This window comes from Callospermophilus lateralis, chromosome 7 (assembly GCF_048772815.1).
Source record: "Callospermophilus lateralis isolate mCalLat2 chromosome 7, mCalLat2.hap1, whole genome shotgun sequence".
Classification (NCBI taxonomy): domain Eukaryota; kingdom Metazoa; phylum Chordata; class Mammalia; order Rodentia; family Sciuridae; genus Callospermophilus; species Callospermophilus lateralis.
In genome coordinates, this window is record NC_135311.1 from 49,624,243 (window position 1) to 49,640,648 (window position 16,406).

General features: G+C 31.4%; 1 protein-coding gene across 5 annotated transcripts in view; it reads right to left on the minus strand.

The window, feature by feature from the left end:
• The window catches only part of Col11a1 (collagen type XI alpha 1 chain), a 208,070-nt gene that overhangs the window by 108,756 nt on the left and 82,908 nt on the right, over window positions 1-16,406 (minus strand). For all 5 annotated transcript variants that reach the window (XM_076863343.2, XM_076863345.2, XM_076863347.1 and 2 more), the window contains 13 exons: window positions 16,044-16,118; window positions 14,761-14,844; window positions 12,349-12,405; window positions 9,597-9,650; window positions 6,888-6,941; window positions 6,715-6,768; window positions 6,497-6,550; window positions 5,304-5,357; window positions 5,141-5,185; window positions 3,170-3,223; window positions 2,597-2,641; window positions 2,284-2,337; window positions 1,756-1,800 (listed from right to left, as the gene is read on the minus strand). In XM_076863343.2, coding sequence (XP_076719458.1) covers window positions 1,756-1,800; window positions 2,284-2,337; window positions 2,597-2,641; window positions 3,170-3,223; window positions 5,141-5,185; window positions 5,304-5,357; window positions 6,497-6,550; window positions 6,715-6,768; window positions 6,888-6,941; window positions 9,597-9,650; window positions 12,349-12,405; window positions 14,761-14,844; window positions 16,044-16,118 — 729 coding nt within the window. The remainder of the gene's footprint in view (window positions 1-1,755; window positions 1,801-2,283; window positions 2,338-2,596; window positions 2,642-3,169; window positions 3,224-5,140; window positions 5,186-5,303; window positions 5,358-6,496; window positions 6,551-6,714; window positions 6,769-6,887; window positions 6,942-9,596; window positions 9,651-12,348; window positions 12,406-14,760; window positions 14,845-16,043; window positions 16,119-16,406) is intronic.

Genomic DNA, 16,406 nt, shown 5'->3' on the forward strand with positions numbered 1-16,406 from the left:
CAGTGACAGCAGAGGGCTTTGTCTGCTTTTAAACTGCTTCATATTTCCCTGGAGAAGCAGGAATAAAAATAAATAAATGTCATCTAGTTTAGAGTTTAATAAAATAGTTAAAATTTATGGAGTGCATCTATGCACTGTGTTGAGCAATTTATATGCATTATCCTCTTTGTCTCAATGAACCTCATGAAATATTATTATCTGTTAATGTGTGACAAACTTGCAGTCTGAATGATTCCAAGTCCACATCCATGTCTTCAAAGTCCCTTCCATTAATGGATATTTATTTGTGTCATGCTATTTTGTACTGAGCTCAAAGCAATTAACATATGAGTGATATGAATTCTGAACTCATAAATCACAGGGAATATTCAGTATACTTATTAAAAATGTCAGAAAAAATATAGCTGTCTTATCCATTTTAACTCAGTAACTTAAACTTTGAGATATTTTGTCACAAATATAATAAAAGCTATAATAACCTAAGATGAAATATATAATGGTTCTTGGATATTAAAAATATCACATTAATTAAATTGTTTGTAAATTACTATTATCTTATGAAACCATTAAAAATTACTATTCATTAGTGGTTTGGGAAACAAAGTTCTTGAGCCAGATCATGGTATATCATAAAGAAAGATAAAGCCAGATCATGTTATAAGGTAAAATAATATGTTTACTTTTTAATATACATGCAATACAAAAACTATGTCATGACTGCAATTTAACTAAAATTATTCCCTCATGTTCTTCAGTTCCTTTCTCCTTTTGATGGAAAAAGATTGTCATTAAATTTACAAGTTGGATATGTTCAGAACAGAGAGAATAGCAGCATATAGTTAAGATAGCTCTTAACCATATGTTTAAATCCATATATCATATTCATACACATATTTTATTAATATGGAATCTTCAGAAAAAGCAAATCTATACAAAGTAAAGTAGTTGTCTAGTTGTTGGTATGGATACGGACTGCAAATTGACACAAGAATCTTTCTAGAGTTGTGTAAATATTCTAACATTAGCTTGTGGCACTGCTGTATAAATTAATTTAAAATCATTTACTATACACCTGAAACAAGTGAATTTTATGGTATATAAATAATACCTCAACAAAGGTTTTATTTTTTTAATTGGTATGTTCATAGAAATACACAACAGTAATAAAAAATTCTCATATCTAGCTAACTATTGTGCTATAACTATGGTGAACAGGATAGAGTACTCAGGGAATCTTATAGAGAAGATCATGGGAATATCAGACGTCTCTTTAATTAAAGGCTAATTTTTGTTTTGATTCAGTCATTGAGTTATTAACAAGGACATCATTTGCCAGTTATACATGAAAAATAGTGGCAGCAACAGGTTCACAATTTTCCTTAATCAGATCATACTACAAACTCTTTGTTGCAAACAAACCCAATCACATTATTCAAGTAATGAGGCAAAAAAAAAAGAGGATCAACATAAATAGAAAACATTCATTCATGGTAGTAGGTTTCTGACATTAATAGAGCTGAGAGTGTCATATTTGGAAGCTGTCTAAATGGTAGCTAGGCAAAATTTTGTCATTCACAGTTTAAAGACGAATGAATTCTATCCACACTGTATTCTCATGATTTAACTTCAGATTAATTCCTTATGTTCTGTGCTGTAAGGATATCTTATCAGGAACAAAAGGCCTGCTTTACAGCTGCCTAAGGCTGTTAACACAAATCGTTCATCAGAGATTACTAGAATAACAAAGTAACTTACTTTTTCACCCGGAGGACCGATTGGACCTTGTGGACCAGGAAGACCCTATTTCAAAAGAATTTATTTCACGTCAGGAATCACATCACAAGAACATATTATTAAAATAGTAAATTATTAGCTCTCCATTGCACATGAAATGAGTTGAGAATCAGTGTGTATCTACATACATAAAGATATATGTTTATGTATGTGTGTGTGTATGGAGAGTTTGAGAACATTATGAGGAGTTTTACACAAGCTACTTTTTTTGCAAAGAGACTGTAAAGTGATCCTATTCAGAACTCTCCTGCATGTGTGGCTATTGATCCTGGCATTCTGTGAATGCTGAATGACAGAATGCTGAATGAAGAAAGGGGCCTGTGCCAGTTTGTTTAAATTTTTTTAAAAAAGGAAAAATAAGAATTATTTTCTAGTATTCACATTTTAAAGCTTTAGCCTTACATAGAAAGTTTTGAAGGTGTCTATTTCTTTGTGAAAAGAGACTATTTTACCCCATTGTCTTAAAGGAACTATATCACATAGACTCACTTGAGGTCCTGGATTCCCTTGCTGACCTGGAGGTCCAGGCTCCCCTTGGGGACCCTGTAATAGGAAAATACAAAGTCCTTAATAAGGCATTTTTGCAAGATAATGCTTTGGAGGGTTTTTTTGCCTCAGCTTGAAAAGTAGTCCACAAATCAGTTTTCCCTTAAGATCTTCTGCAAAATAGTGCAACTACTACTGATAGTAGTAGTTAAAATATTTAACACAATTGGTGTAATAAATGTTTATTTTAAATTTAGCAGCAAAATTCCTTAATGCCCAGATTCCAGAGATGAGTTTATTGATATTTGCTACATACCATGTTCCCTTTTGGTCCCGGGGGTCCATCTACACCTGCAATACCCTTCAATAAAGAAAAAAATATATATATCTGCAGAGTTGTTTAAAAAATCTCAATGCTGAAACAGAAATTCAAAAAGGCTACTATAATAACATGACACATGCTAACCAAGGGTGACAAAGATTCTTTTTAGAATTAAATAAAAGTAGGTATTTAAGAATTAGTGAAATGAGGCTGGGCCTACTGTCTTCCATCCATGTCCACCTTCGAGATAATCTAGCATAATTTTCTATTGTGTGCTCATGAGTTATCACAAAATCCATAAGACTGATAAGTTAAATGAAAAACGGAGAGAAGGGAATGACCCCAATAGGCAACATATATTATTATATATATTATATATATACTATATAATATGCATTATTATATAATATATAACAATATATAACATGTTTTAATATATTAAAACAGAATATAAAAGGTAGCTAACTCTTGATTGATTAAGAAGAGATCTTACACTCTCCCAAGTTTAAAGAGTTTATCAACAAGCTTTCTCTAGGAAATCTAGAATGTTTTTCAAGCAGTACATACAGGCTGCCCTGGAGGTCCTGGAGTTCCCCTTGGTCCCAGCAAACCTCGTGGGCCCTAAGGAGAGAAGAAAAGAAAACATGTCCTCATGAGAGATGCCCTCAGAATAGGCCTCTTCCTTGAAAAAATTCCAATATAATATTTAGAGTAAAAATATTTGCACATCTTCTCCAAATACACTGAAAGTGATATTTAACTACTATTGTTATGTAATGTAAGTATCTAGTTTTTAGACTGACCTAAAAGCCAGAAACTGTAACAGTGAATCTTTAGTACAAAAACTGTATGCACTCAATTATAAAAATTTACATAAGAATCACTTAGGGAATCTTTAAAATAAACAAATAATTTAATACTTTTATAAGGCACTTTTGTATCATTTTTGGATTTGAATGGCAACACTGAATCTTATTATGCATCAGATAACTAAAAATAACAGTGCTCTGATTCGAATTTACTTCACTTAGGTAAGAGAACATTCATTCAAAGGAACAAATAGGGAGCTAAGGGTTATAGCTTAGTGACAAGGCACTTGCCTAGCATGTGCGAAGCACTGGGTCTGATCCTCAACATGACATATAAATAAATTAATTAAATAAAGGTCCATCAACAACTAAAAAAATAAAGGAACTCGGTCTATACCCAAAGGACTTAAAAACAGCATACTACAGGGACACAGCGACATCAATGTTTATAGCATCACAATTCACAATAGCTAAACTGTGGAACCAACCTAGATGCCCTTTAATTGATGAATGGATTAAAAAAATGTGGCATATCTACGCAATTGAATATTATTCAGCAATAAAAGAGAATAAAAATCATGTCATTTGCAGGTAAATGAATGGCATTGAAGAAGATGATGCTAAGTAGCCAATCCCAAAAAAACAAATGCTAAATGTTTTCTTTGATATAAGGAGGCTGATTCATAGTGGGATAGAGAGAGGGAGCATGGAAAGAATAGACAAACTCTAGATACAGTAGAGGGTGGGAGGGAAGGGAAGGGGCATGGGGTTATTAATGATAGTGGAATGTGATGGACATTATTATCCAAAGTACAGATATGAAGACCTGAATTGGTGTGAATATACTAGTATGCAACCAGAGATATGAAAAATTGTGCTTCCTATGTAATAAGAATTGTAATGCATTCCACTGTCATACATAAATAAAAAATAAAATATAAAATAATTTAAAAAAAATAAAAAATAAAGAAACAGGCAGATAGCTATATATGCAAATTATAGAAACTATTTTCTTGATAGAACATTTCTTAAATTATAACTATTTAAACTTGATTTCTCCTCCTCTTCTCTCTCCCCATCCTAAAATCCTTGCCTTCCTTTTCCTTATATTAGAATAGAGAGTACAATAATTTACTACTTCTCCTATATGCTTGACAATGATTGATTTTTGATTTGACAGGTTCTACAATGGAGCAGCTTAAGACTAAGAGTAGGAGTACTTTCTCTAGACCAGGTGGTTTATTTGTCATTGTTGTTTGATCAGCTAGCTTTGAGTAAACCTTCCAGTTTAGTTTCACCATTATTAATGCTTGGTGGAGAAAAAAAAATGACATAATGCTTATATCTGCCATATACTAAGTCCCTCATTTTTTTCTGTTTCTTCTGGTAACAAAATTCATTTATTCTAAATATATAAATAGATTATGGAATTATTGATGATACTTAAAAGAAACAAAACAGCAACAAGAACTTGGTAGGGTTTTGGTTAACAATAGTTACATTCCACATGTTTTTCTCTCCAGTATCTAAGATTTTCTTTTAAAACAAAACAGGTGCTCAATGTATCTTTTGTTTGTTTGTTTTTTAACATGATAATTGTCTCCTTAGCTTAAGCAGGACCACAACATTTTCCTGAATTTATTATTGCCTTTACATATATAACATACGTTATTATTTTCCCCCAAACTGGAAAATGATTATTTAAAAATGAAGAAAAAAAAATCCTTACAGCTTCACCTGGAAGACCCCTGGGTCCTATTTCTCCATCTTCTCCCTGACATGGACAAAATGGGAGGGCAATGATATTAGAAAATGCATCATTTCAATGCTACTTTGTTCATTCTTACATATTACTTTGAAACATGTCTTAAAGAAATGAAGTCTTAGTATACCCTCATTCCATCATCACCAGGAGGACCTGGAGGACCTTGGGGACCTCTTTCACCCTAATAAATAAAGACAAACATGATTAGCATGTGACATAAGCCATGAGTTCACAGTCTGTCCCACATCCCCCTAACCAGCTAACCAAATACACCAATACATCAGACAGGGTGAACATACACTGTGTTTGTATTCCTCAGAACACGTTGCAGAAAATTCACAAATTGAAACTTCTAACTGGTTTTACGTATTAGTATGCTAGGGAAAATGTTCCCTCAATTATCAATGCAAAAAGGCTCAAATACAGTAAATACCTAAAATGATTTTCAGACATTTTATTATTACAAGCTAAGCATGGAGAAAATTATTTTGTAAGATTGTCTTAAATATGGCTACACTTTCAGGATTTTAATTTAATATTTTCTACCTCTAAAAATATATTAAATCACATAACTCAATTAAACTAAAAGAATCTTGGATCCCTTTTAAAATCAAATATCAATTTATCTTGACATGTTCTAGCATACACTAGGCATATTGCTTGAATTCTTAAGGTTCTCTTTTCTTTGTCTTTTCATTTTCTTCTCCCGTTTACCTAACTGCTGCTTTACCTTTCTTTATTCTTCATTCTGATGAAGAAAGTATCTAAAGCTTATTATTTTTTTTAAGGAACTGTCTCTTCATTTAATTTCCCACTAAAAGTATCCATTGGATTGCTTAGTGGTTTATTTACCCGTAGAAATTATAGGGTCTCCCATTGAAGTGAAAGCTCAGAGCATCACAAAGAAATAATACAGTCAGTATATTATAGTATTAATGACAGAATACCTACAGATATCTTCCTTTGAGTGTGTATTTACAGATAAAATGTAGGAAGGAAAGTGAGGCAATAATTAAGATATTAGATGAAAAATTAAATCTCTACCCTTTCCCTTTTATTAATGTGATCTTATCCATATTCTTGAACATTCAGATCATGCCTCAATTTGTTTCCATGAAAAGACTGTTTTAGTATCTAAAAACAATTGCATTGATGTCACATGCATAATTGTATCTTTCTCCCTTTATCTATTAGATGTAATAATTGTAATTCTCAAATATTTAAGTTCATTTTTATCTGATTTGCCCAAGTGCATGAATACTAAAACATAGTGTAACTTTCCATTTATATCTTGATGAAAAAGTATTAGATGTATCTTACCCTGTGACCTTTGTCACCTGGCAGACCTGGAAGTCCATCAAAGCCTCGATCTCCCTGTAAATGATAATCATTCTCATTGTCACATCCCTAGTAGAGACCTGTACTCTAATTTGATGTCAACTATTATTTCATGTCCATATATTTTATTTTAAAATACAAAATTTTAAAGGGTAAATCAACATACAAGATTTGAATATGCAAATATATGCACTTCTGACCTTTGCTCCAGGCTCTCCTGGCATTCCTCTTCCTCCATCAGCACCTGGGCGACCCTGGTAGTGTCAAAAACAGCATTATGCAAAAGGGAGTCCTACTAACAGAAAGTAAAAGAAAACAAACTAACTGATCATTACAGATAAATCTCAAAACACACAATAAAAATCAGCCATACCCTTTTCCCAGGTTTTCCAGTTGGACCAGGAGGACCTTGGACACCTCGCGGACCCTATGTCAAAACATCAAAGTTAAATCATATGGTAGAATTCTTGGTTAATAAACTCAATAACTTCAAGAGAGATGATTTTAGAAACTGGTATCTTCTTAGCTTGATCTTAGTCATTTAAACACAAGGAAATTATTTCTATGTAAAAATTCAGATAAAGCAGAAGAAAATCACTTTTTCCAAATGGCTTCTTACAAAAAGCAAGTCAATTACTACTAAATATAAATGTAGACATGTGATTACATTTAAACAAAACAAAAACAAAAAACACCTATAATAGAATATTTTAAATCTTACAAGTACCCTTAATCACTTGTTTTATTTTCAAAATCATGGGTTTCTCATTTCCTTTGACTAAACACACTTTTCACCACCCTCCCTACTTATCTTTACTTTCCAACCCCCCACCTTTTTTCATCTGTCTTTTCAGGTTTGGATCATCTCTCCTAGATATTTAGACTTTCATTGTAGTTTATCATGTTGGATTGTTTTAAGAACAGAATCACCCATTAGATTCCTACTTGCCAAAGATTCCAGCTAAATTTTTTTCAATTATATATTGCGGTAGCTTAGCACAGTATCTGGTACATGTTCCTTCAATTATCTACAAAATGCTAGTGGACTATCCATTAACAGGCATATTAAATATTAGAAATTCTCTTTTACATAGTAGCAGTACAATAAGGAGGAGGATATATGTTTTAATGTAAATTACTACACAGCTATAAGAGATCAAATGGAGTTTCAGAATGAATATTATATTGGCCTTTAAATTAACTATTTACTTTTCAACATTAATTCAACAATTTTTATGTAATGAATGTAGCCAAAAAATGAAATTCACATTCAAAATTAAAAATATTTTTTATGATTGCTACAAAATGTTGATTCTAGAAATATAAAGTTAAAATTGTCTAGTCAGTAGAGGTTAAAAATATAGCTTTAGCCGTGTGTGGTTATAGGTACACGCCTATAATCCCAGAAGCTCCAGAGGCTAAGGCAGGGGGATAGTGTGTTCAAACCCAGCCTCAACAAAAGTGAGGCACTAAGCAATTCAGTGAGACTCTGTCTCTAAATAAAATACAAAATAGGGCTGGGGTTGTGGCCCAGTGGTTGAGTGCCCCTGAGTTCAATCCCTGGTACTCACCCCCCAAAAATATAGCTTAAAAAAAAAAACTGTTCAAGATTCTACCCTGAACCTAGTTGGAAGACAAAGTACAATAATAAAAAGACACATATTGCTAATTGTAAATGAAAATGATCCTCGCATATCACTTATCTCTCTTTGGACTTAAGAGAATCAGAAAAACTGTGAAATCCACAAAGACTGCTATAGCATGTTTTCAGATTCATCTGTTTTTAAAGAGATGAGTTTAAGAAGAAGAAATTTCACAAATTTTTCAAAAGAATACAATCGCTAGATTGTCATGTAGTACATTTTAATATTTCCATGCAATTTCAAGTTAAGCTGCAAATGTTTTCCATTCTTTTATGGCAATATTATCTAAGCCTGAAAAGGAAAGCTGTCACATCTTGAGTCAGCCAAATATCCTTATCAATTTTCTTTGGATTTTTTTTCTCATTTTAAAATAAACTGGTGTGTCCACACAATGGAATACTTACTGGTTAGCAACAAAAGGAATGCATTATTGATGAACTCAACTGTGATGAATCTCAAAGGCATTATGCTGTGTCAAAGAAGCCAATCTCAAAATGTTACCTAAAGTACAACTTCACTTTTGTGAATTTTAAAACTACAGTGATGAAGAACAGATCAGTGGTTGGGGTTAGGGGAGAATACAACTATAAAGGGGTGATACCAAGAAATGGTTTGAAGTTATTTTATAGAATATTATCTGTTGTAATGATTGTGAGGTAGGTTACAAAGAATGTATTTTAAATCAGTTGTTCTTTATAATATTTTTAAATAAAATTAATTTTAAAAGAGGGAAAAAGTCAACAGATGATCACTTGAGAGATCCTGCAGCCCAATGTGAATTTATATTCATTGAATAGATCAGGAAGCATTTACTTTTAAAAATTAATATATTAAAAATAAACATCATCTTTTGTTTTTCTGTTTTTGAGAATATTTGCATAACCTTACAGCTCTATTTAATATCATTAAAGAAAAAATAATACTTTGAATTTTGTTCCATTTAAATACTATCTAAGTAAGTAAGTTCCTTACTTCTATGAAGGTTTTGAAGTGAGCTTCTTTTAAATGTATTAAATATCCTTTATGAGACATTGTGCTAAATTTACTCTCCACAGTAAACATAGGTATGAGGCACCACCAATACAAGTACTATTGCGACTGTTCTGCTCTGCTCTATAGCATCACTAGCCAATTTAGAATTCTAAAGTTCTATTACTTTCAAGCCTGCTCTCACCCACAATTTAAATATGTTTCCACCTACAATTTAAATATATTACCACCCACAATTTAAACATGCTTTAAATTAACTGCTATTGACAGTTTATTGTTCACTACAGGTTTTTTAATTAGAAGAGGTAACATGAGCATAAAGGTAAGGTAAGTAGATTCTTAACTCCTAACAGCAGAAACTTCAACATCTTACAAGATAAAATAAAGTCAATAATAAAATAAGTGAAAAGAACAAATTATTATTATTATTTATTTTTAATTTTTTTTACCTGAGGACCTGGGTCACCACTCTCACCTTTGGCCCCAGCTGAACCGGGCCCACCCTGTCAAGAAAAATTGAAAGCATAATCATTTAAGTTAGCAATTCTCTGATCACTCATATCCCACTATTTTCACTTAAAATGAATGTTATCCTGAATATACCTTGTCAAACTAGTTGATGTCATTAATTAAAACATTAAACTCTTCAAGCCCTTTCCCTGAAGTGCATCTCTTGTCAGCATGTTGATTTTATTTCAGTGAGTGAACTGTATATAAAGGTCTGCATTTCACTTGTAACTACACCAAAGCCAACCTCATAAAATGGCATTGGGAATTTCTGGAATGTGTACACTCTCAAGAACACTTAGAAATATACATAGGCATTATTTATCACTACTTGGTAGAGTAGTACTAGTGCAAAAAATTTTACTGAATAAAGTATGCATTGAATCCTTTTATGCAATAAGGATTTGGCAAAGTGTTACTGCTTTTATAGCCAGATATTTTTTAAACACTGAATTTCACAGTCATAAAATGCCAAGGACAGATGCTATTGCTATCATTATAATTGTGCTGAAATAATGTCAAAGCATTTTTTTCCCAGATTGGTTTATTTTTTCCTATGGGACTAACTCATTATAACAAACACTTTGTACAAATGTTTACATAATTTTTAAAGTGCAATAAAAACCTGGCACATTAACAGAAACCCTTAACCTGTTTTATGAATGAGGTGCAAGTTTTCAAAATACACATTGAGCCATTCTTATTCCCTAAAAACATTAGAATATTAAAAATAAACATGGTGATTATAATTAGGTTCATGCTGAAGAAGTTTACATTGTATGTTTTTAACGTTTATGATTTATTTAAATCAATATACATTTTGTTAAACCATGGGGTACATCAAAATAAAGATTAAATTTACACTAACTAAAGATCTTAGCTACCTAGAGCCTCCTGGTGGCTCTAAAGTAAAATAACTACTGATATGATTCCCAAGAAATATGGACAGTACTCTAACATGAATTTTCTCATCTTGAAAGTTAGAAGAATGATGACTTTCAAGCATCTGATTAAAAATTCTTGTAACTGAATTTCTTCTAGAGAAAAACTGGGATTCCACCTTAATACTGAATTAAACACAATTATAGAAATGAACTTATTTTTAATTAGTAAGCTGTATTATATACTCTGTGTATACACACTCCCTACTCAACACACTATGATTATTTTGCTCAAACACTTATTCTGAACATCACAAAATAATTGATAATAGAATTGGGGAAAGGCACATTTTTTTATGTTTCCTGTATAGATAGATACATAAATAGATAAGTAAATAGATTGATAGATTTTTTTTTATAATGGACACAATATCTTTATTTTATTTGTTTTTATTTTTATGTGGCTCTGGGGACCAAACCCAGTGTCTCACACATGGTAGGCAAGCGCTCTACCACTGAGCCACAACCCTGGTCCCTGTTTTCTGTATATTTTGCGGCACAGATCTCCATTTGTCCATAAAATGACTCAACAAACACAATTGTATAAAATAATGTTCCAGCCAAAGAATGTACACATTTGTGTTGAAATATTAATGCAGATTTTGTTTTCTAAATCTTAATGAAGAAACTATTTTTTACATTGTAGAATTAGTAGAAATCTGAAAGCCTTAAATAATTTTTTTAACAAAGTATACTAGAAGAGAAACACTGAAAAGACATAATATGATTGTTTTCTATCCCACAATTTTTCAGGAAGCGAAAACTTTCCGTAACAAAGAGATAAACTACATAAAAACGCATTGATCTTGACACTGAAATTGAAAACGTATTCATGATTGTCAATGTTTTCTCTTTGCCAACCTGTTGTGATGAAATGGCTGAGCCTTAATGACTGGCCAAGGACTGCCAATATAACCTACTTCTATTGCTTCTGCTCCTCTGTCTTTACTTACTTCAAATCCATTTGTTTGTGTTTGTCATGAAATTCCTTTGTATGATATAAATTTAGAGAGTCTAGACTGTAAATTACAAAGCATAAGGCAGAGTTTTCCAAACATGCTTGGCCATAAGAATCAACCTGTGACACTCATGAAAAATACCATTCACCAGTTCCAGCTCTCAAACTATATCATCACAGTCCCCAAGTTCCAGGACTCAGTGATTTTTATTTTTAATAAAATGCCCTGGTATTTCTTCTGCCCCCAAATTATATAAAACACTAACATGCCTTTTTGCAGTTATATGAACCTGTCAATAACAAGCAATTAAAGTTAGCTCTATTTCCTCCATATTTTATTTGACATAGAATCTTCCATGGGGCTGGGGTTGTGGTTCAGCGATAGAGCACTCGCCTAGCATATGGGGGTCGCTGGATTCGATCCTCAGCTCCAAATAAAAATAAAATAAAGGTATTATGTCCAACTACAATTAAAACAAAATATTTTTTAAAAAAGAAATCTTCCATATTCCTTCTTACATTTTGAAAAATTCAACAGTAAAAATGCAACAATTTGAATTCTATCAATTATATTATCAGAACATGTTACTCATGAGCTCATACCATTGAATGTATAGTTCTTCAAAATAAAGTATTATAAAATTTCAAGGTTGAATAAAAAATGATTTTTTAAAGATGGAAACAATATCAAGCACAATATGTTCACCAATCAGAGTATGAACAAGCCTGACAGAAGATGCAAGGAACTAGTAATATGGAAATTTTAACATGCATTATCTTTTTTGAGTAACCTACCACAGGACCTGGTCTTCCAGTTAGCCCCATTGGGCCAGGAGGGCCTCTCAGAGCGATCTAGAAAGTAAAATATATCAAGTTTAGCCATATTAAATAACATCTGTTATTTGCAGAAGCTACCCTCAAGTAACACATAATTTAAACACATATCATAAGCAACATGCTAGAAAGTGTGCTAGTGTACTGAAGAAATGCAAGTTTCTTGAAAGATAAAAGACTTAAGTAACTATCAGACATTTTAAAAAGTATTGAAACATAAAATTTCATAGCATTTTTTGAAAGAATTTAATCAATAATACAAGTTAAAATAGATTTAAGAAGAACAAATCTGACAATTTTCTACTTTGAAGTACACTTCAAAATAATGTATAGGTTACTGTTCTTAAATATGTACATACAAATCACTTAGAAAATATTTTTAGAAGTACTTTATTTGAAGTACTTCAAAATATTTCTAGCAGTATTTTAGGGAAAATTATGGTAAAGTGGGGCAGTACAAAGCAGAATTGGAAAGGAAGTGTTATGTAATACATTTCTTTTAATAAATCTAAAATTTAATACTATATAATATATATTTATTATGTATAATCAGAGGCATAAATCTCTGATCACATGCACTATTGTTATACTGTACATTATTAGTGTGATATTAACACACTTGAAAATCTGGAAGACATAGAGTACAACAGATAAAAATTTTATAGATGTTAAAATAGTATGATGTGCTATTTTTGAATGTTAGTGGATACAAAAGGTGAGTCTTAGATTTATCAAAACTCATCAAAAGTAAAACTGTGATGAAAATAAATGAAAAATCAGGTTAGAATAATGCATGAGATGAAACTAATAGGATCTCCAAAATTCCACTATTACTTCACCATGAGAATTTTGACAATATACATCTTAATCCTTGAGATTAAATATCTAAAAATTTGGAATTATAATGCTTGCTGCCTGTGTTTCAAGCCTATAAAAATAAGATGAAGAATTCAATTGCCTCAAAACAGTTAAGTTCAAATAATTACCTTATATTTTTTTCAAAAACAGTGTAACTTATAAATCATAGGAATCATCAATTATCATAAATATTTTAGATATATCATAAAATATTAGAGCATGGCATAATACATCTATATCTTTAAACATGATATAAGTACATAATGATTTTTTTCAAATTAATAGACTTAAGAAATAAATACATAAACAAATATTGAGAGTGAATTACAACTTTCACTTAATGTTTTCAGGTGTTTTACGCAGACATAAATTCATGATGTCGAATAAAATGTTACTATAGAAGGGGTTTATATTGGTTAAAAAATGAACCATATCTATACCAACCATGAAACCTGTATGTTCTCCTTTTCTTAAAAAGTAAACCAATATTATGAATAAAACTACTAAAGTGTTATATGATTTCTGGTTCCTCCCTGATTCATTCTTTTGATTTTTTCATCTATTTTTTAATTATAGTGCAGCTAATTAAAAAAACATTGTGATTATCTGTTTTATAAATCTAAAGAATAGTAGCAGCTTTCAATTGACTAGGATTATAAAGGATAAATATTGAATGGCTTTTATAAAAACTGTAAGTTATAAATATTACAGCTGAAAATACGTACTTGAAATTTATTTTCATATACAAGGTATCTGAAGAAACATAACTTTTGGATTATTTGCGGTATTTTAAATAATCCAGAGGTTAGGAGGGACAAATTTCTTTCAAACATTATTAATCTAGTGACCCATCAATCACTAGACAAAAATCGGATGTGAAAGATGGGGAGTACTAGGTATTAGTTCATCAATTTTATTAAAAGACTAGAAATTTTCAGTGTTATGGTAGGAGACAGAATTATATATGGAAATAAAGCAAGAGTCCATTATTTAATATCAATAAGTATCACAATGAGAAAAATATATTTTTAGCATTCTTTCCTTGTTCATTCTATATACTTTCCAGAAGTCTTCTTTCCCTAGTCCAGCTGGGCTGCCTAAGTCCGGCTGGGCAAAACAATGGAGAGGTGACAAGCAACTAGAAGGCTGAAGCAGGAACTACTTTACTGCGAGTGAACTCAGCAGGAACCAAGAACTCAAAGTAGTGGGCACCCAAGGTAGCAGGAGCAGCTTCTCTGCTGGACCACAGAGGTACATATACCCAACTAATTACACACAGTTTAACTTAATTGACATCATCTAGACACAGCAGTCATTAAGGAATCCTCATCATCTTAATGGCTCACTGGCATTGACTCACAAACCACTCCTCCTGGCATACTGCCAGGCGCCATCTTAATTTGGTTGTGGCCCTCAACATCTTCTGTTCATAGTGGTAGCATCTTCCATAGGCATATACACACAAAAATTTGACACAGCATCTGGTTATGGGAATATATTTCTATTTTTTCTTACCCGAGCCTGCTGAAGAATAGCCTGAGCCTGAGCTTCCTGAGGAGAGACGGCTGGTCCTTTAGAACTATCTCCACCATAACGGAACTAGGAAGAGAGAGCATAAAGAAGTTGAAAACTGGCCTTTGTCACCTATGATAAACTAGGTGTCCTAACCAATAGACAAAAAACATTTACTTAAAATGGAGTAATTTTACCCCACATCCAAATTAACTCCACAATGTACCATAAGACCTAGTTTTAATTTTTTTTTTAAATCCTGCTTCTACTTCTTATAGAAGCTCTCTACACATTTTCAGTTGTAAAAGAGTAAAAGAGCATACAAACTCCTTACCAATCTCAAAATCTATAACCTCTGAAATGAATCATCATGTTTTGATCTACAAATATGCTTCCCATAGTATTCATTCATTTGTAAAAATGTCATACCTACATAATTTCAGTTACAAATATAGACCTATCTATGTTTCATTGATCAAAACTTTTTGAATTTCCATGAATATATAGAAACAAATTTTGAGATATATTTATTTTGCTTAATTCATTCCTCAGCATTTATATAAGAAAACTATCCTAACTAGTATTCCTTCATAAAATTATAAAGCTCTGTTTAATTTTAATTCAAAATGCAATGTGAGATAATTTTTCACTCTAAATAATTTTTATCAAAACTTTATTACATTTAAATCAATAAATCTAGGACATTTTTTTCTCATAGCATTAAGGCATAGTATTTGGAAAAGAATCTTGTGGTAAAGCATAATTTTTGAGCAATGAATAACGACATTATAGATAAATCTTCTTTAAAGAGTTTTAACTAGGGCTGGGGATGTGGCTCAGTAGTGGAGCTCTTGCCTAGCACATGTGAGGCGCTGGGTTTGACCCTTAGCATCACATAAAAATAAATAAGTAAAATAAACATATTGTGTCCAACTATAATTAAAATAAATATATATAAAAAGGTGTAACTATAATCTTTATTGTGATAAATACTATATTAATATTAAGTAAAATATGAAATATTTGTTAATGATAAACCACATTATTAAAAATATTAAGAAAAACTTTGTTGCTAAAAGTGTAATCAAATAATGAAAGTTTTACTGTTGACATTGATATTTACCAGGATTTTATGTAGTAAAATTTCCCTTAACTTCCAAAGGCTGTTTGATTAATTATGTGTGCCTTATAGAATGATTTTTACTTGACTGCATTCCAAATAGAATTTTTCAGAAACAAGTTGACCAGATATCAAGTTGTCTTTATAAAAATAAAAAGAAACATACCGGTAACATTAACATGGTACCAGGAGGACCAGGTAGACCATCAGCACCTGGTAAGCCAGGACGCCCTGGTGGACCCTAGGAAAAGAAATGAAGCAATCAAAAGAATGCAATCAATCATATAATAATAAAGAAATCATAAAATGTATTAGAATTTAATATATAATAACCAAAGACTACATTATCTCATTTGAATTTGACTACTCTGAGTTGGTTAATCTTCTTTGGGTAAATACAACTAGAAAGGATGGTATTTCATTGCACTAGTTTTGAAACATTTTATAATGTGTGCTTACTAATATAGAATTAATATATAATTAAGATGTAAACTCTGCTAAGTGTTTACTTGAAGTTGTAAACTATATA